This window comes from Cebus imitator, unplaced genomic scaffold (assembly GCF_001604975.1).
Source record: "Cebus imitator isolate Cc_AM_T3 unplaced genomic scaffold, Cebus_imitator-1.0 Scaffold69, whole genome shotgun sequence".
In the NCBI taxonomy this organism is placed as follows: Eukaryota; Metazoa; Chordata; class Mammalia; order Primates; family Cebidae; genus Cebus; species Cebus imitator.
Genome location: NW_016107384.1, coordinates 4103964 through 4125412, shown reverse-complemented (window position 1 = coordinate 4125412; position 21449 = coordinate 4103964). Strand labels below are relative to the sequence as shown.

Below are 21449 nucleotides of genomic sequence, written 5' to 3'. Positions count from 1 at the left end.
TTAAAACTTAAAAAAAGAAAAAATAAACAAAAGTCCATTTATAACTCCTGCTAATAGAAGTGTATTTCAGAGCAATGTGAATCTACGCTCCCAGGCTGCAATCCTCAAACTTGGCCCCAGTAAACTCTCTACTTATATTAATTTTACTTTAACTTCTTATTTTAAGGTCAATCCATACCTGAGAGTTACATGGTATCGTTAACTGAAAAAATAATGAGAAAATTTTGACCAGGCCTAGTGGTTCATGCCTGTAGTCCTAACACTTTAGGAGGCTGGGGCGGGCAAATTGCTTGAGTCCAGGAGTTGGAGAACAGCCTGGGCAACATGGCAAAATGTGGTTCTGTTCAATTTTTAAAAATAAATATATATTAAATAAAAGAAAAAGAAAAAAAAATGTTGCTGACTCCAACACCTTAATTTTTTTCAGTCTCATTGCTTAATATTAGAAGGGTGTTTAGAAAATTAATATAGCTATAGAGAGAAAATACTGCATGAAGTTCAAAATTTTCTTCAGTTTCACTTCAATTGACTATTACTCTTAAATTGAAGTTAACACTTACATAGCACTCACTATGAGCCACATACTTTTCAATATTTAGTGATTTGGCTGGGTGCAGTGGCTCATGCCTGTAATCTCAGGGCTTTGGGAGGCCAAGGTAAAAGAATCACTTGAGGCCTACAGTTTGACCCCAGTCTGAGCAACACAGTGAGACCCAATCTCTACAAAAAACTTTAAAAATTAGCCGAGCATGGTGGCATGTTTCTACAGTCCCTGTAGCCACAACTCCTTGGGAGGCTGAGGTAGGAAGATCACTTGAGTCCAGTTCAAGTCTGCAATGAGCTCTGATCACACCACTGCATTCCAGCCTGTGTGATATAGCAAGACTGTCTCTGAACAAACCAACAACACGTACATATACATCTTTTAATTTTATATATATTTTACATATATACATATATATACATACATAGTCAATAGGTAATTTAGTCCTCATGACAACCTGTATAGGTCCTCATTAACTGCACTATTATATACATTTTGTAGGTCAAAAAACTGAGCCGTGTAGACTTCGGATAATTTGTCCATGACTATACAGCAAGGAGGCATCAAACCCGATATTCAAGAATAGACTGGATCCAGAATCTGTGCTCTTAACCTCTACACTACACTGCCTCTCAAATACAACATGTAGAGAATTACTTGATTTTTAATCAATTAATTCTTTGACTACCTCTAATCAATGGCAGGCCATCTATCCTTCTAGGTAATGGTTTTTAAGTATATAAGAGAAAATGTTTGAAATAATGTTTCCCTATAGATAAAGATGGTTATTCTGGAATAGGCATTGTAGAATTTAGGTGAAATTTTTGTTTCTGTGTTTTTCCAGTGAGTTTGATGCCGTATAATGAGCCTATCAATCTTCAAAAAAAAAGTCATTAATCTAGACCAAAAACAAATATTACCTAATCACAACTTGAACACATATTATTATTTATGGCTTTTTGTCTCCCCGGTAAACCATGTTTTAATTAGTACTTTACTCTGTTCCTCCAAAGAGCCTAGTACAACACTGGACAAAGTAAACATGCCATAAGTATGCTGATTGATCATCATTAAATATTAGATTACTGCATTCTATCTATCTGTGCAGGTAACATATTTCTAGATGTTCTAGGGTCTTTCCACCCAAAGCCTATTCCTTAGACTAGCATCATGAGTAACATCTTGGAGATTGTTATAAGGACAGAATCTCTGGTCCCAGCCCAAACCTAATGAACCAGAATCTGCATTCTGACAAGATCCCCAAGTGATCGGATTGCACATTAAAATTTGAGCAGTACATATGTCTAGGGCATTGTTTCATTAAGTGCAGTCCATCATTTACCTATCAGAATCACCTGGGTTTCTTGTAAAAAAATGTGTATTCTTAGGCTCCACCGTACTCCAAGTATCACTAAAGTTTAAAAACCAAAGCTAAAAAAACTGCAAGTAAAAAGTAGTAAAAAACAGAAACAGCGATATTAAACAAAGAGCAGTGAAAGACTCAGATAACTGAAATAAATTTAAAAAGTGATAAAGAGGAGGAGATAATAAGAAAAGGAGTCACATAGGAAGGAACAACAAACTACGAAGAAATAAAGAAAGTAATTTTGTTGAGAGTGATGTGCATTTCTTTTCTTTCTTTTTCTAAATTGATTGCTGTTCCCGACAGGCAAAGTAGCATGCTAAAGGTTTTAGAAAAAGAATGGAGATATGCAATTTCCTAGTCACATTTTTGAATATGTAACTACCAGATAAAGCACGCCTTTTATAAATGTTCCTAATATCATAGAGAGTTTTAAATGTGTACAGTACATACACTTTTAGAGACATTTCCATATGCTTGGCTCGCGCAATTGCTTCATCTCTGTCCTCAATGGCTAATTGCAGTCTAGACATAACAGCTTCATCACGTTCCTTCTGTGCAAAATACACTTCTTCAACCAGAGCTACCAAAATATATGACAGACAATCAATCATAGAAAATAAGGGAGAAATATATACCTTTAACAAAAGTAAAAGCCATAAGCAACTGTTATTTCAAGGAATGCTCATTAAACTGAATTAGTATCAATTAATCCATTCAGAAATATTATTTTTAATAATAGGTACTGCAAAACTGGGATATCATCTCGAACCACTAAAAAGAGCAAAAATTTAAAGATCTAATAATAGCAAATGTTATAAGCCTGTGAAATAAAGAAAACTCTCATACATGTTCCAGGTAGGCAGATACATTTCTACAACCATCTGAAGAGCAATTTGGCAGTTTATTGAAGTTGAAGACAGGCCTAGCCTAGCAAATTCCCTCTTTGGTATGTAGCCTAGATAAATTCATGCATATATGTAAATGTAAACATGTATAAAATATTGCAGCATTGCTTATAATAGCAAAAGCTTAGACATAACCCAAATGTCCATCAACATTAACAGAAATAAATTACATTTAGAATGAAATATTACCCAGCATTTAAAATGACTTGACTATGGACAGATGGACAAATCTCAAATACAAACTGTTGGCAAAAATAGCAAGTTGCAAAGTAAAACAACTCTACCCGCTATTTATGAATAGACACAATTAATACAAATAATACAGTGAGCATGGAAAGGATAAACACCAAATTCAGAATGGTAATTACCTCAGTGGGAAGCTAGAGAGAAAAGAAAATGGGTAAAAGAAGAATAAAATAGGACAGAGCTCTGCTGTTATAGTAGTGTACATCTGCACAGAGCACAGGGCACTGTTGATATAGATTTTAATACAAATGGCATCATCTAGATGTCTGCAGCACTGTATCAGGAGCTTTAATGTTATCTGAAATTATTTCTTAAGCATAATTTTATTGCTTGTATGTTTGAAATCTTACATAATTTTAAAAATATTACTGTAATGTTACAGAAAGAGGGCCTCAAATACCTTATTTATACTGTCAAACTACAAAAAAAAACTTCAGAAAAATTTTGAAATGCTCTTTTAGTTTGTAAAGCATTGGATCTCTGCCCAAGGATTGTTACAGATTAATATACAGTTAATCAAGATAGTTGATTAGGGCCAGCATGGTGGCTCATATCTGTAACCCCAGCATTTTGGCAGGCCGAGGCAGGTGAATCACTTGAGCCCAGGAGTTCCAGACCAGGCTGAGCAACATAGTGAGACCTCATCTCTACAAAAAAATTAAAAATTAGCCCCGGTTGGGTGCAGTGGCTCACACCTGTAATCCCAGCACTTTGGAAGGCCAAGATGGGCAGATCACTTGAGCCCAGAAATTCTAGACCAGTCTGGCCAACATGGTGAAACTCAGCTGGAGTCTGGGAGGTAGAGGCTGCAGTAAGCTGTTATTGTGATTCAGTGTGGATGACAGAGTAATACCCTGTCTCATAATAATAATTCTTTAAAAAATCATTATTATTGCATTATTTAAATTGTAAGTAGTGGAAAACTAGTGGTAGAATATTCAGCATGGATCTATCTAGCCAGTCAGTTCAGTTCATACCCTGGGCAAGATGGCATAAAATTTCATTACAACACTATTCAAAACAATATGCAATTTAAAACTTAGGAACTGTTTATTTCTGAAATCGTTCCCTTAGTATTTTCAGACCATAAGTAACTGAAACCATGGAAAAAGAAGCCACAGATAAGATGGGACTACTGTATCAATTCTTCATGCCGTGGTTTTGTTTGTTTGTTTGTTTGTCTCACTCTGTTGCCCTGGCTGGAGTGCAGTGGTGAAATCTCAGCTCACTGCAACTTCCGGCTCCTGAGTTCAAGCAATTCTCCTGCCTCAGTCTCCCGAGTAGCTGGGATTACAGGCATCTGCCACCATGTCCAGTTAATTTTTTGTATTTTTAGTAGAGATGGGGTTTTGCCATGTTGGTGAAGCTGGTCTTGAACTCCTAACCTCAGGTGTTCCACCTGCCTCGGCCTCCAAAGTGCTGGGATTACAAGCATGAGGCACCATGGTTGGCACTTCATGCTGTTTGGAAAGAAACTTCTGTCGTGTTTTTCTGAAAAAAACACAAAAATGAATTTTATTTTTCCCTTCTGATTCTATAGGATATCCTTCCAGGAAGAGCAATAATAACAGCTTAGAGAAAGCAACATAGTGGTAAAGTATTTACCAGCATGTATAAATTATGTATCTTGCATAGTATGGAAAACAACATGGTGTATGGAAGAATATGAATTTTGATTCTGATCTAAGGTACTAAAGTTTAGCAACCTTCTTTTGTTAATTTCTTAAATTATTTTAGTTGAAGTTCAGGTATATAAAATTAATAAAATGCCAATATTCATGATGTTATAAAAAATTAAATTAGAAAATATATGAAAGCTCTTGGCCAAATTAATAAAATAAAGTGGATCATCAACAAATGTTAGTTCTACTCTACCACTACAGTAACCATACTCAAACCACAGACTCACAATGTGACTTAATTCCTAGACATATTAATAATGTAGTTTTGATTAATTTGTAATATTCAAAATCTAATCTAAAAAATTCTTCAATTTTTAGCTTTTTTCATTGGCAGGCAAAAATTATATAAGGGACTGAAAGAAAAATTATTCAGAACCCATTTTATATTGTATGCTGCATACCATGATTAAATTAATAATAGTTTATCAAAAACAATGGCTGGGTACAGTGGCTTACACCTGTAATCCCAGTACTTTGGGAGGTCAAGGCAGGCAGGATCACTTGAGGTTAGGAGTTTTAGACCAGCTTAGCCAACATGATGAAAACCCATCTCTACTAAAAATACAAAAACTAGCCAGGCATGGTAGCACATGCCTATAATCTCAGCTACTCAAGAGGCTGAGGCAGGGGAATTGCTTGAAACAAGGAGGAGGTTGCAATGAGCTGAGATCGTGCCACTGCACTCCAGTCTGGGAGACAGAGCAAGATATGGTCTCAAAAAAACAAAATTCTGGTATTCTAAGAAGTTTTGAGAGATAAAATGGGGAGAAATGTCAGATATAGTCAAAGGGGGAATAGAGGCAGCAAAGCACCTGGTTATGTATGCACCTATGCAACAACCCTGCATGACCTGCACATGTACCCCAGAACCTAAAGTGAAATTGAAAAAACAAAAAAGTTTATCATATACTTCTAAGTTGCCTCCTTAGTGCAGTAGGCAGCATATCAGTCTAATACAGTACATCTAATTTGTAGACCAGATAGAATGAACAAAAATGATGGTAAATAGTGATGTAAGCACAGATTAACATATTACTCTGAAATATTCTGAGATATTAAAAGGTTAAAATACTAAACTTCAAATGCCAAGAGGTTTTCTTTCATTTTTATAAACTGTGGCCAGATCTTTATATAGTGACTTTTAATGCAAATTGTATACCACTTTACATGCAACAGTACCTTATGGAAGAGGTAAGACTAGCATATCAAGGCAAGGGCTTTAATAATAAGTCTAATCATCTCTATGTTTAAAGGTAAGTGCTTTATACAGAGGATTTCTTTGGCTCTGTGTGATCAACAGAAAACATTTTTTTTTTAATGTGACTTAAAATCCAAAGATGTATACACGCATTTAAAGGATATTACCATTTAAGTATTCTAAGGTTAAAATTTTAAATACCAGAAAACACACATGCACACACACATAAAATATGTTGCAGAATTTATAAATGATAAGAATGTTTTTCAAAATAAAGGTATTACTCTAAAGATTCAATGCAATCCCTATCAAAATTCTACTGTAATTCACAGAAATGGAAAAACAATCCTAATTCATATGGAATCACAAAAGACCCCAAACAGCCAAAGCAATCTTAAGCAACTACCATTTAAAATATATCACAAAGCCAGAGTAATCAAAACAGTATAGTGGCTGAGTGTGGTGGTTCATGCCTGTAATCCCAGAACTTTGGGAGGCTGAGGTGGGTGGATCACCTGAGGTCAGGAGTTCAAGACCAGCCTGGTTAACATGGTGAAGCCCCATCTCTACTAAAAATACAAAAATTAGCCAGGCATAGTGGCCCACGCTGGAAATCCCAGCTACTCAGGAAGCTGAGGCAGGAGAATCACTTGAACCTGGGAGGCGGAGGCTACAGTGGGCTGAGGTTGTGCCACTGTACTCCAGCCTGGGTGACAGAGCAAGACTCTGTATCAAAAACAAACAAACAAACAAAAACCCAGCATGGTATTGTCATAAAAACAGACACACTGACCAATGTAACAGGATAGAGCACCCAAAAATAAACTCACACATTTACGGTCAACTGATTTTCAACAAAGGTGCCAAGGACACACAATGGAGAAAGTACAATCTCTTCAATAAATGGAGCAGGGAGAATTGGATATCCACATGCAAAATGAAAATAGGCATCATCTCATCCCTTATTCAAGAAACAGTTTAAAACGCACTGAAGACATAAACACAAAACCTGAAACTGCAAAACTACTAGGAGAAAACACAGGGGGAAAGCTTCCTTAACAGTGGTATAGACAGAGACTTCTTGAATAAGACCATAAATGCAAAGGCAATGAAAGTAAAAGAAGATTAACAGGATTGCATCAAACTAAAAAGCTTCTGCAGTTAAGGAAACAACAGTAAGAGACAACCTACGGTTTAGGAGAAAATATCTGCAAATCACACAGTAATTAAAAAAATAATATCAAAAATATACAAGGAACTCAAACTATTCAATAACATGAAAACAAATAATCCTATTTAAAAATGGGCAAAGCACTTTGGGAGGCTGAGGTGGGCAGATCACTTGAGGCCAGGAGTTCAAGACTAGCCTGGCCAATATGGTGAAACCCCTTCTCTACTAAACTTACAAAAATTAGCCAGGTGTGGTGGTGCGCACCTGCAATCCCAGCTACTCAGGAGGCTGAGGCAAGAGAATCATTTGAACCCAGAAGGCAGAAGTTGCAGTGAGCCAAGATGGTGCCACTGCACTCCAGCCTGGGCAACAGAGCGAGACTCAGTCTCAAAATAAAATAAAATAAAATAAAAATGGGCAAAGAACCTAACAAACATTTCTCAAAAAAGATATACAGTTAACAGTTATATGAAGAAAGCTTAACATCTCTAATCATCACCAGAGAAAGGCAAACTAAAATCACAATGAGATATCTCCTCAAATCAGTTAAATTGGCTATTATCAAAAAGATGAAAGATAACAAGTGTTGGTGTGGTTGTGGAGAAATGCAAACTGTTACGCACTGTTGGTTGTACTGTAAGTTAGTACAGCCATTTTGGAAAACAGTATGAGGTTCCTCAAAAAACTAAAAATAGAGTTACCATATGATCCAGCAGTTCCACTTCCAGGTATATATCCAAAGAAGCTGAAATAAGTATGTTAAAGAGATGCCTACACTCCCATGTTCATTGCAGCATTACTCACAATAGCCAAGATATTATGAGTAATGGGCCAACCAATGGGCCAATCAATGAATAAATTTTTAAAATATGGTACAATGGTATACAAAAGAGCTTTTAAAAAGCTAAGATTCAGTTTTTTCAGCTGGTAAAGCTGAAAAAAGAAGGGATATTCTGTCATTTGCAACAACATAGCTAGACCTAGAGGGCATTATGCTAAATGAAATAAGCCAAGCACAGAGAGACAAATACGTCATGGTCTCACATATATGGAATCTAAAAAAGTGGAACTCACATAAGTAGACAGTAGAACAATAGCTACCAGAAGCTGGGGTGGGGGTGGATGAGGAAAGGAGAAATATTGGTCAAAAAACACAATTTTCAAGTTAGACAGGAGGAATAGGTTCTGGTGATCTATTACATATCATCAAGGTGACTTATAATTAATAATAATGTATATTTCAAAAAGCTAAAAGAATGGATTTTAAATGTTCTCATCACAAAGAAAGAAAGTATTTGAGAAGGTGAATATATGTTAATCATACTGATTTGATCATTTCACAATGTATATACATGTACTGAAACATCACATTGCACCTCATAAATCTGCAAATCATATATCAATTAAGGGAATAATACATACAATTATTAGTCAATTAAAAATAAAACAAAGAAAACCCCTAAAACCAAAATTAACATATTACTGAATGATGTATAACATCTATTAGGTTAGATGTGAAATCTGTTGGTTATAAAAAACCTGATTCTGGAATTCAGTACTTTTGAAGGATCAATATGCAACTCTCAAATATTTTTAGTAAAGAAAATTTAATTGTAAACACTGAGCTTTTCCAAGGTAGATGACTATTACAAAGTTCACTAGAAAATCAATATAGCATTTTAGTTGGAATTTGCTCATTAAACACCCACAGCTCTAATGCAAATTATGATGGAATGAATAAAGCAAATACGCATGCTTCTTTCTTTTTATTAAATGTAAAATCTACTGTTAATTGCATCTCGTATGTCATACAAACTTTTCTCCTTAACTATTAAATAGAAGCTTTAACAAAAGTCATTAGAGATTCTCTTTCTTTGACTTGAATAAATTTCAATATTTGTTCAGTAAAGGTTCACAGCAGTTAAATTACATTAACAAATATTATTAGCTACTATGTAAGCCAACCAAGTAAAATACTTATATTGTAGGTAAAACAAATCATTGGGTGTTTACAATAATATTTGGATATCTCCATTTTTAAACATGGTTATCAAATACCCTATAATTCTTAGTCAAATGCGAAAGATTCAGAGAGGATCACCCATACCCCCCACAACCAAATACTCAAATTTGTTTAGTAAGCTAATTGTTTTCTAATATGGGCAAGAGTAAATATGAAGAAGCTGAACCATACTAAGTATGAGTTTATTGAGTCAAGGCAGAGTACATATTTTCTTAGTAGACCCAAGTCTATTGACAAATCCATATTCTACACTTTTCAAACTGCTTTTAAAATACAGTACAAGTGAGATAGTACCTTGGATAACATTCTAGTTTAAACAACGCTCATGATTCTCTAAATAACATAATTTGGAGGATAGACATTTCACAGAAAAAAAAAAAAACCATCTGTTAACATCTTACGGTAGTTATGTAAGTATAAAAGGCTAAATTAAAAAGAAGGAAGAATAAATCTTTAGGATTTTAAACATACCAAATAATAACTGGATAATAATTAATGTTGGAAAATTCTAAGCAACAAATATAATATAGATGATAATTTTGAAAAAGACCAGACTTTACTACATAAGAAAGAATCTCAGATTCTATGAATATCTACCATAACAGTATTACATAAGGCATATCCATTTGGAGGAGAATTATAATGATATCAAATTGATTCCTTGCAAATATGAGAACAATTAGCATTTATGAAACAACCACATATATAGTCTAGAATTACAAACACAATATATTTTCATTTCCTTAATAATTGTAATTTTTCCTTCTTTGCATAAACTATTTATTGGAAATTTAAAAATAGACGGTAGACACCCCACACCAGTAGAAAATTAACTAAAACCTACTCTAAGTAGTTCAATGTTTTTGTTTTTGGCAAAACAATGCTGAATGCAACTTTTTACTCCAGAACTTCCTTCATAGACCAGACTATTTGCTTTTTGCACACATATCTTTATGTATATACATACCTAATTACTTCAAAAAATTACTAGAAGTATGATGACTAGATTAAAAGTCAGCTTTCAAAACTCCTAATATATGTTGTCAAACTTTCCTCTGTAAAGCTGTTGTAAATTTATAAACTCAGTATCAGTATAGAAATTGTTCAAGATTAATTTGAAAATTATGCAAAACAGTATGTTTCAGTAGCAAGACAATGAATCAAAAGCATTTTTTTAAAAAACCCTCGATTACTATACACATGTATTTACCACAGAAAACTCAAAGACTGTATAAAGTTTTCTGAAAATATGCTCTATGTTACATTCAAAGATTTATTATATGTGATATTGAAGCTACCTTTTCAATGTGAAAGAGAAAAGTTTATCCCTGAAGCATTAAAATCAGTATTGATAATTGTATGCCTTTTGAAATATAACTTAAAGATTTTTGTTTATTTACTAAAGAGATTAAATTTTAATAGATATCAATATGAAAATTCTTTGAAATATAACTCCTATCTAAACTTTTTCTAATCTCATTTACTCTTCAGGATCATTAGACATGTGAAAAAGTCTTTAGATAAACTTCTGAAAAGTTTTATTTTTGTTATTTTTATGTTTTAAATGCCTTAACTACATATATTTCCAAATGCTTGATATTATTCTAAAGTCCACTGTATGTTAAACCCAATAAAATATTTCCAGTTGTTGTTGCCTATTCTTATGTATAATAGATCCTCCATCTACTCAAATTTTATTGTCTTTCCAGAAAAAAAAAAAAAAAAAACTTTTCTAGGAAGCAAGGATACAAAATTGGTTATATTCTTTCCTCAAGTATTATTTGATCCAGCACTTGCCAGAATTCATTCTGATTCACATCCATAGAATTTTGTAGCCAAAGACAGTAATATAATCAATAGTCTATTTATCAATACGTTTACCTGCTGTGTTTTACAGAGATGGGCTTTTATGTTCTTATCTGAAATTAATGGTCATATTCATGAAACCCTTTTTCTTTTCAAATTAAAAAAATAAAAATAGATACAAATTTAATGCATTATAATTTAATACTGTTAAGGCATTCAAGTATTAGGTTAAAGCTATCACATTTTATTGATGCCTATTATATACACAGAAAAATGAGATTCCAATGTGTATTATTTCCTAAAAATAAAAATTAGCCATTTTCTATTCTGGTATAGAAAATTAACGTTTGTTTCTCTTAATCATTAGATGTTCAACATCATCTGAAATATGATACATAGTAACAGATAATCTTTTTACAAGAGAATAATGTAAACATTTTCTATTATACATTTTTCCCCATTTTAATCCATTGGTGTGTCTTAATATACTTGCTATAACGGTAGACTACAAATCTATATTTTTACCATTTACATTTAACCTGAATAGAAAAACTTGTCATAAGTTTCAGGGATTCCATGTACTGCTCCTTTCGACAATGAAAATTAAACTCCTCTCCTCCCTACCAAAAGTAAATAAACATTCTCTGTAATAAAAAGATATTGACAATATAGTTTTTATTTAAAATATCAGTATAAATTTGCATATATAGAAAGAAATCTATGTTTAAAGAGAAAAATCAAATTAAATGCTTGCATCATTGGTGCAATAAGCTAAGCAAATTATGTAACCATTGAATTACATGTTAAAATACAGCAAGATAGACTAGATAGAAGATAGATAGATAGATAGATAGATAGAGACTTATAAACACAAGACTTAGGAACTAAGGAGTTCTTTTGGCTAAAACCTAATATTGGCTTTATTTCAGTTTAATTGGAAGAGGATCTCAAATTCATCTTCTCCATGAGATATCAGGAACTTGGATTTCTCTTTGTACCAAAGGTTAATAAGAAATGTGTCTGCAAAAGTCAAACAGCATTAAATACCAAAAACTGATTATTATTCTACAGGAGTTGTTCTGTCATTCATAATCTCTCCATGCTCCAACCTTCCACAGCTAATCTTTAATGGATGACATGCAAGAAAGAAAAATAACTAACATATAAAGCAGAGGTTCTAAAGTGAGCTTTTAAGAAATAGAAAAATAAGGCTTTTAAAGATATATAAATATTTTAAATATCACAAAATAGCATATAAAACACTATCTAAATAAATACTTTTAAGTGAAATGTAAGAATCATCTGCATACTATAAAAGCAATAGAATAACAAAAATTAAAGAGACAAAAAAACACTAGACAATGCCCACCAGGACTGTTTAGGAAAAATGAAAGTTTTAATTGGACAAGCTAATATTAGAAGACATAAAAACACATCATCACTGATATAAGAGCAAATTAATGGATGCAAATCAGGCCACAGCATACTATCTTTCATTGTGAAACTCAATTTAACTAAAACAAATTTTAAAATGCTTATGTGTTAATGACTTTTTATTAGGTGAGAAGAGATACATACCTAAAGAACAAAAATGCAATGTTTCTTCTGTGCTTCTCTAAAATATCCCCTAGTATTTGAAGGTCATACATAACAAATGTCAAATAATATTACCCACATGTATAATTTAACGAGCTAAAACTCAGTAAAAAGTCTTAAATAGCTACAATGAGGTAAATCATTAATGCATAGGGAGTGAGGTGGTCATTTCAGCTTTTCCTAAGACTAAATAAGACCTATGTGTTAAACATTTTAACTTTTTTCTAGAGGTTTTAAAATTTTTTCAGTATTTTCACACTTTTGAAATAAGGTTAAATCTAAAAATTAAGGAAAACTCAAAACTGGGGATCCAATTAAATAATAAATAAAAATCCTCTGTAAACTATTTTAACAAAAGAAATACAAATCAATTCCTTGTTTAACAAAACCATTAAAAATAACTATCCCATACTTATCTATATAATTAATATGGAATAGTAATTTACATAACTACACAACAACTAGGAACACTTTGGGTATGTCCTCTATTAGATGAAGTCTTGATAAAACAAGATGGTTACAACATCATCATCTTATCATCATAATTATTTATTGAGTTTCTTCTATGGGTTAAGCACTTCATAAACATTATGTCACTTAAGCATTGAAGCAACCTATAGCAGATTTTAACTAATGCTTAGTGAAGCTGTCATTACACACGATAAATGGCAAAAAGATTAGAACAAAGGTCTGAATCCAAAGTCTGCACATTTAACCACTACTTTCAACATGTATGCTGTATTATGATTGAGAAGTGGTAACAGGCAATACAAAAAATGCCTGAAATCCCAAATCTGTCTTATTTGCTGATGTATATTCAGTGTCCAAAACAGAGCCTAGAACATAATAAGCCCTCAATAAATACTTCTTGTTTGATTTGTAAAGAAGTAAGCATAGTTCCTGTGAAACATTTAAGTGCTTAATAAACAGTGTCAATGATGGTGACAATGACAATAATGATGGTGATGTAAAAAAAAGAAAAGAAAGGAAAAGGGGTCAACCATCAGAGATTTTAACATGATAGGGGATACAGCTGATTTTCAAACTCTCATAAAAATCACATTAGAATAACAGATTCATGTTATGGAAAAACCAATGGAGAAACAAAGGAAAAAGATTTGAAGCTAAGTAACGGTCTACATGAAAATTTATCATACATACACATTGCATAAAAGCTCAAATTTTTTGCATCCCATTTTATTTTGAATTCACATTTTAGAAAATATATTAGTGATATGACATATCCGTATCTCAACTGCAATGTTATTTATAATCCAATCCTTTGTTTCTTCTTTTGTTTGTCCATTTTTCAGTTTAGTGCCCTTTCAAAATCTATTAACAGTAACCCAGTAATTTTTAATTAAAAGCCAAACAGTTATAAAATGTCTTTTTATAACTTCTGGCAATAATTACACTATTAAAAGTTTAAGAATTTCATGAATGTAAAAGCAATAAAATAATATTATTTTGAGCTACAACTTACTGAGTACTAGTTATGTACCAAGTACTTTTATATATTGTCACTTATCTTTAAAATAATCTGGTAAATTGGTTAATATTCACATTTTACATGGGAGAAGATAAACCCAAAGGGGACAAATAACTTGCCCAAAGGTGGAGAACCAATATCAAGTGCCCAAGCTGTAATTTGAACCTGGATCGTTGTGACTCTAAAGATTTTGGTCTTCCCAATTGCCCTAAACTGCCTACAGAGAACTGGGCATCTTTTATTTTATGTGGTCTTGTCTGTACTAGATTCTTACAAATTATACAATCACCTCAGAAGACAAAATGGACTAATATATATGTTACATAATAAACATAAAGACATAAAAATAAATACAAAGAAAAAGTTGCATGGGTAAAAAGGTACAACTGCATCACTGTCATCATATGGTTTTTGTAAAACCATATGGACTTTATATCTCAAATTTTAAAATTAGAGTGCAAATAATTTCTTAAAAAAGAAACCACATCTTTTGAAAGCAATGTTTATTTTTTCTAATACTAAATCTATGCTCATTATAGAAAATTGGAACAAGGTAGAAACTGTTCACTGAAAAATTAATAGTTTCACTTAAAGACCACCATTTGCCACTTATTTTATATAATATACATATACATATTTTTTCTTTTTATAAAATCATATTATAAAGACAGTGTTTCCCCTATTTCTTTCACCTAATAGTTATGTTTTTCTCATATCCTCAAATATTCTTAATTACTGCAAAATGTCTCAAATTGTAAATGTATCATAACATTTAATAATTTCCTTATGGTTAGACTGTTTTTAACTATCTTGCTATCACAACTAATGTTATATGAATATTTTTATATATAAATCTCTACATTTTATACACTCTAAGAAAATGCCTACTATTTCCTTAGGGTAACTCATATTTTAATTACCATCTGATTTTTAAAATGTACAGATTTTTAAAATTCTATTTGCTATTTCTAATGTTTAGTTTAGATGTTTTCATAAGCATTTCTTTTATTGTCAAATGGTTTGATCTTTTTAAACATATATATTCTGCTTAAGGACATTATAATAATTTAATGCATACATAATTCAAACTGTTCAAATGGGAACCTTTAAATATATACCAATAAATAAAATATTTGAAGTATCTGCTTAGCTACATTATAAAAAATTTAAGGAGTAAATATCATTGCTTAATTAGGTTTTGCCTGCAAGAGATAAATGGGCTAGGCAGACACATTAATTCACAACTTTTATTAGGTTATGAAAACCCAAATCTCATCAAATTATTTCTGTAAGACATATGCAAAGTTAACATTATGCAAATGTACTTATTGTAATGGTATCCTAACAATTAGTATCTTTATATATTTCATTGTAAAAAGCCAAGAGATTTCCAAATTGTTCTGTTTATATTTGAAACATTTATTTTTAACAAACTATTAATTTTTCTTAAAATGTTACTCTCACATTTTCACACACACAAAAATAAAAACGTTATAGTAGTTTAACATTAACAGAAAAGCAATCATCTAGTATTCAGCTGGTGTACTTATTTATGATCATCTTTGTTATATTTTCATAGCAATGTTTAGTTCTATTTTCCACGGTAATATTTTGAAGACAGGCTCTACTAGTTAATCATATTTCTGATCTAAAACAATTCTTTCACATATGTAATCCTATTAAGTAACTTGTAAAGCAGTAACCTCAGACTAATCATAAAATTCAATTGTTTCTTAAAAGCATTCCAAATGATATAAAAATGTTAAAATAAGTGATGTCTAAAACGGCTCTGAATGCTAATGTCTATTCCTTTACAAAATTTATCTTTCCTTAACATACTAAAACAATGTGAGAGGGACATTCACAGTGGCATGCACAGATGGAGATCATAGACTATTGAGAATCATTTCATTATATCTATAACATATCAAAAATACATTTAAAAATTTCTCCTTGCAAAGACTCGTGAGTAAAGATAGACTCCAGAATATATTTAAGGTAATCATTTATAATCTGAAAGTTTGGCAACCTTTCACTTTAATCTCAGGGAAAATATTATCTCTATTAGCATCTACATCATCAGATGAAAACTTATTAATTGCGCAAAACAGATTTTGTAATCAAATGTAGGTTTCCATTGGCAATGAATATGTGACTATCTTCATACAAAGGTGAAGTATTTCCTCTCGAGGAGCTAAAACAATAAGTGGTATTTGAACTGCTGGTTGAAAGGTAGAGGCACTGGTAATCATTATTTCCCCTTGTTTGTTCAGCCCCTTCCAACAAAACAAACAACCTTTTTGTGATTGGATTGACATGGTGTTAACAATGCATTTAATGCCCAAATCAGTATGAATACAGGTAAAGCTCTCACTAATACCAGTACCAGGATGTTAAAGCCACCTATTTTCTAAGCTGCCAAAAAAAAAAAAAAAAAAAAAAAAAAAAAAAAAAAGGGACAGAGCTTCCCCTCCTTTGGCAAATAAGCCAGTATGCTAGCATTCACCAAGACACACCATATAATAACCTTATGTGTGATTCTTAAGGCCATATGTTAATACTCATCTACTATACCTGCTGTCTTTTCAGCAATTTTAGCTTCTGTTTCTTTCTCTTGGAGTTCCAGCTTAAACTTTAGTTTTCTCTGTTCTTTATCTTCTTTGGCCAGTTTCTCTTGAAGCTAAAGCACATTAAAAAAAAAAAAAAAAAATCATAGATTTTTATCTGACAAATATTTGCAAAAATGTAACTAATTTCAAAGTAAAGTTTTTGTTTTTTCTTAATTCTTATATAACTGCCTAGATATGTAACTCCAGAAAAAAATTAAGAATTTAAGTTATTTATAAAGTAATAATTACCTGTAATAATATAGAAATTGTAAAAACATCATAATATACACTTAATTTATTTAGTTATATGTGCATGAATAAGCAAATGAAATTCACAGAACCAACATTATTTTTAAAAATAACTACTGCAGGTCACGTACAGTGGCTCATGCCTGTAGTCCCAGCACTTTGGGAGGCCAAGGTCGGCAGAACACCTGAGGTCAGGAATTCAAGACCAGCCTGGCTAACATGGTGAAACCCTGTCTCTACAAAAAAATATGAAAAGTTAGCTGGGCATGGTGGTGGACACCTGCAATCCCAGCTACTCAGGAGGCTGAGGCAGAAGATCACTTGAACCCGGGAGGTGGAGATTGCAGTGGGCTGAGATTGTGTTGTTGCACTCCAGCCTGGGAAACAAGAGGAAAACTCAATCTCAAAACAATAATAATAAAAATAACTACTGCAAAAGCAGTCTCATCCATTGTTTTTTCTTAACACAAAATATTTGGAAGGGATTCACCTAATAAAATAATGGATAGCAACGCTTTAAAGTTTATCTTGATAAGTCCAATATTTTGAAACAAAATTAAGATAATAATCTTAATATCTGATACAAATCTCCCTTTGAGAAACTATCCCATCCTATTCCATTTAAATTGGCACTGATACTTGACTCATAATTGGCATTTAATAAATAACCACTAAATAAAAGTACAGAAACATTTCATGCTTTCATACAGAATCCCTCCAAATGCTTTTTAAATTCTTTCCTAGGCTTCTGTCATTTTAGTTGTTTTCCGTCAGACATGATCAACATTCCTAACATCATGCCTCAGTTTGATTACGTCAAATGACTAGAATATTAAAATTAGAGATATAGAGGTTAAAAAAAAGTATAGAAAATGTACATTATTTAATAAAATTATTTAATGGTCACATGAATACAACTAGAATAAGAGTCAGAACAGAAGATAAAACATAACAAGACAAATTGTATTGGATAAAATGCAGCAGTATAAGATAAACACAAGGTAAATTACAATATTGCCAAGCCTTGCTACTGAAATGTTTAATTACATATATTATTGAGGTCAAATATAGGGCACAGATACTAATAAAGAAAAAAAATTAAGAAAGTAACATGAAACCAGTGCATTCTATTTCTCATTCTCTATAACACTCAAATAAAGGTTTACTAAAATTTGAATGAATTTTTTTTTTTAAAGATACCTATACAAGGAACCAGGGGTTAGTTCATGAAAAAGGAAGTGCTAATACAGGAAAGCAAGGTAGGAAACAAACAAACAAAAAAAATGTTTTCATAGTCAACCCCTTAACTCAACCATAACCTGATGGCAAGGTATGGCAAAAACATAAAGCTACTGTTAAATGATTAAAGTGCAAAATAAAGCTGAAATATGATGGGCAATAAAGGAAATTTAGAAGATCCACAGCTAAAAGCATACTATACAATTATCAGACGTTCCACATTATACCTTTTTATTGCTTGTTCTCAGAATATTCAATTCTTTTAGAAGAAATTCTATTGTATTCTCTTTATCTGAGTCTGAAGTAACTTGACAAGGAGTCATACATTCATAATGCATATCATTATGTCTATGTTCCGTAATGCTGTAATAAAGAAACTGGTTAACATTCAGAGTAAGACAAACTAATTTTTTTGACATTTTGTATGCTACTTGAGAACCGTACCAACATAAGCAAGTAGTATAAAGGAAGGGAAAGGCAAAGAGATGGGCTATTTTTTTATAGGCCTTATATTAAATTTGCAAGCATAGGTAAATCTTGGAGTCACTAAGAAGAAATTTAGTAAGGGCTGGGATAGTCAGTGCAGCTCTATTTACCATGTATATGTTCGGTTGTAATTATACTAGATATCTCATAATCTGACTTTAGCCCAATCTCTACTATTTACTTTACCCATGTGGTTATAAAATGTTTATCCCTACTTCATTCTGTGTTTCTACCCCCCAGTATGTACTCCAATCTATAACCTAGTAAGAATCTGATAAAGGGTTAAAAAGTTATATTACATGTTACTATCCATTAACACATCTACTGAATAATTTGAAAGTAGAAATAAAAGCTCCTATGCAAAACTCTGTTAAAAATAGTATAAAGTATTGTTTTGTCTAGACTGAAAATACACTAGTCACTGAAACTTCTTTTTAAATCTAGTAATATTTTTATAGTACATGACTAATTATCAAAGTTCCTTAATCTCATAGTTAAAAGTATACGGTATCACAAATTCAAATCCTTTCATGAGCTAGATAGGCAAGGTGAATGGGTAAAAGCTGAGAATGTAAAATAACAAGGAAGGCAAATGGTAGAGCACAAGGCCCTTTTAACAGCGTTCAAATTCATTTAAATGAAAAATAGTGCTAACCCAAACCAAAATGCATGTTTGGGCTTACCTTATCCTGGAGCTGCCAGTTTTTTACTTTCATGAGTGATATCTCATGTATATCAATTTAACAGTTATTTCCAAATACATAATAAAAGGTCGCAGAAAATAATATTGAACAAGATAGAATTAAATCTCACTGCCTTTCTTCAGATGCACGTTGTGCTTTTTCACTTAGTTAACTAGACATATTATATCCATATCACAGAAACAGCAGAAAACTCTGGTAGATTCCCCAAATTCTAACGAGTTTAGAATTAGCCAACTCCAAAAAGAAAGAAAGAAGGAAAGAGGAAAAAAGGGAAGAAGGGAGAAAGGAAGACAAAGTTCTTCCACTTTCCACTCTCTCTCTTTTTTTTTTTTTCTTTTTTTTCTTGAGACAATCTTGCTCTGTCACCCAGGCTGGAGTGCAGTGGCATAATCTCAGCTCTCCGCCTCCTGGGTTCAAGCGATTCTGATGACTCAGCCTCCATTCCAGGATGTGCCATCACACCTGGCTGATACTTGTATTTTTAGTAGAGACACGGTTTCACCATGTTGGCCAGGCTGGTCTCAAACTCCTGACCTCAAGTGACCCGCCCGCCTCGGCCTCCCAAACTGCTGGAATTACAGGTGAGAGGCACCATGCCCAGCCCCAATTCCTACTTTCTGAATCTAAGGCTGTGAGCACTTACTTGGATTTTTCAGCAGTACAGTAAACAGACTCATCATCTGGATAAGAACTGATGATCTGAAAATTCCTTGATCTCAGCGCTGGCCATTTTGTTTTCTCATAACTTATTTCATTAACTAATTCAGTGGATTTCTGATGCATATTTTCCTCAGAATTCATAGTCAGTTGCTCATCTGGCTGTGTACTTTTATTTATTCTTGTGGTTTCTTGTTCAAGATAACTGTGGGTTATATCTGTATTTAAACAAACAAAATAACACATGATATATCAAACACTGTAACTACATATTAAATCATTCAACCAAATAAATATTTTTGGAAATACTCTCATAGCTTTAAAAATATAATTTCTAGTCTTATTTCTACTGTAATCAGATAAGCATATACAGCGTGGTTTTTACCATCAAGACATCCATTTCCACAGTCAATAGATATTTAGGATAGTGGTTCACAACTCTGACTGCATGTTAGAATAACCTAAGATTTTAAAAAATCCTCAGAGCTTAAAAATCTCTGGGAGTTAGACCTAGTCTATATTTCTGAAGATCCCCAAATGATTCCAGCATATGCTCAAGGCTGAGAATCACTGATTTGGAGATATTATTTTCTAGATTAACTTTTCTAGATTTCTGAAAATAGTATATAATAAGTTAATGATTATAGTGAAGAGTTAATATATGTGGAACTCTGGTATTAGACTGCCTGGGTTAGAATTCCAGCTTTGCCAAGTGTATCACTTTGGGCAAGTTACTCAACTCATCGTGCCTCAGTTTCTTTTTTGTAAAACGGGTATATAATATTTGTTGTTAAGGACTGAGTTAACATATGCAAAAGACTTGGCCTAGTGCCTGACACATCAATACATGTTAGTTATTATTTTTGTAATCATCATCATAATATTAAAATAGACATAAGGAGAATGATTTCTAACCTTCATCTCCAGGATGTATTATACATCAGAGAAGATACTTTGCAATGCCTATCTCACAAAAATTATCTTAAGCTACAGCTAGTAAATAATGGCTATTTCAAAGGGACAATGTATATTTAATGACAAAGTTAAGTTTTGGGGAGAAAATGACACACAAATACATACACAAAGCAAACTCATTCACTAGTAAATCAGTTCAACAGGCCCCAATACTGGTTGTAACTAGTACTTTCTTATTTAGGGCAGAAATATTTCTTGAACTTTATAAGGCAGATGAATCTCACCTGATTTTTGGTGGTGCCTTTTTTAATCTGCCAAACTTACAATCGTTGGAGGCACATACGAGTAGTTTTATTTTATTTGACTCTATTTTTTTTTTTTTTTTTTTTTTTTTTTTTTTTTTTTTTTTCTTTAGTGCAATGGTGCCATCTTGGCTCACCACTACCTCCATTACTCTGCTTCCCCGGTTCAGGCAATTTTTTTTTTGAGATGGGGTCTTGCTCTGTTAGCCAGGCTGGAGTGTGGTGGTATGATTATGGCTCACTGTAGCCTCGACCTCCTGAG

At 32.5% G+C, this 21449-nt stretch overlaps 1 protein-coding gene across 6 annotated transcripts in view; it reads right to left on the bottom strand.

Moving 5' to 3' along the window:
* MIPOL1 (mirror-image polydactyly 1) overlaps positions 1-21449 on the bottom strand; it is a 373668-nt gene that overhangs the window by 276669 nt on the left and 75550 nt on the right. For all 6 annotated transcript variants that reach the window (XR_001826007.2, XM_017530847.2, XM_017530845.2 and 3 more), the window contains exons 4-7: positions 19957-20188; positions 18351-18486; positions 16601-16706; positions 2361-2490 (exon numbers count right to left, since the gene is read on the bottom strand). Coding sequence is in view for 5 of the 6 variants with exons in the window: in XM_017530847.2 (XP_017386336.1) it covers positions 2361-2490; positions 16601-16706; positions 18351-18486; positions 19957-20188 (604 nt within the window). In the remaining variant the exon portion in view is untranslated. The remainder of the gene's footprint in view (positions 1-2360; positions 2491-16600; positions 16707-18350; positions 18487-19956; positions 20189-21449) is intronic.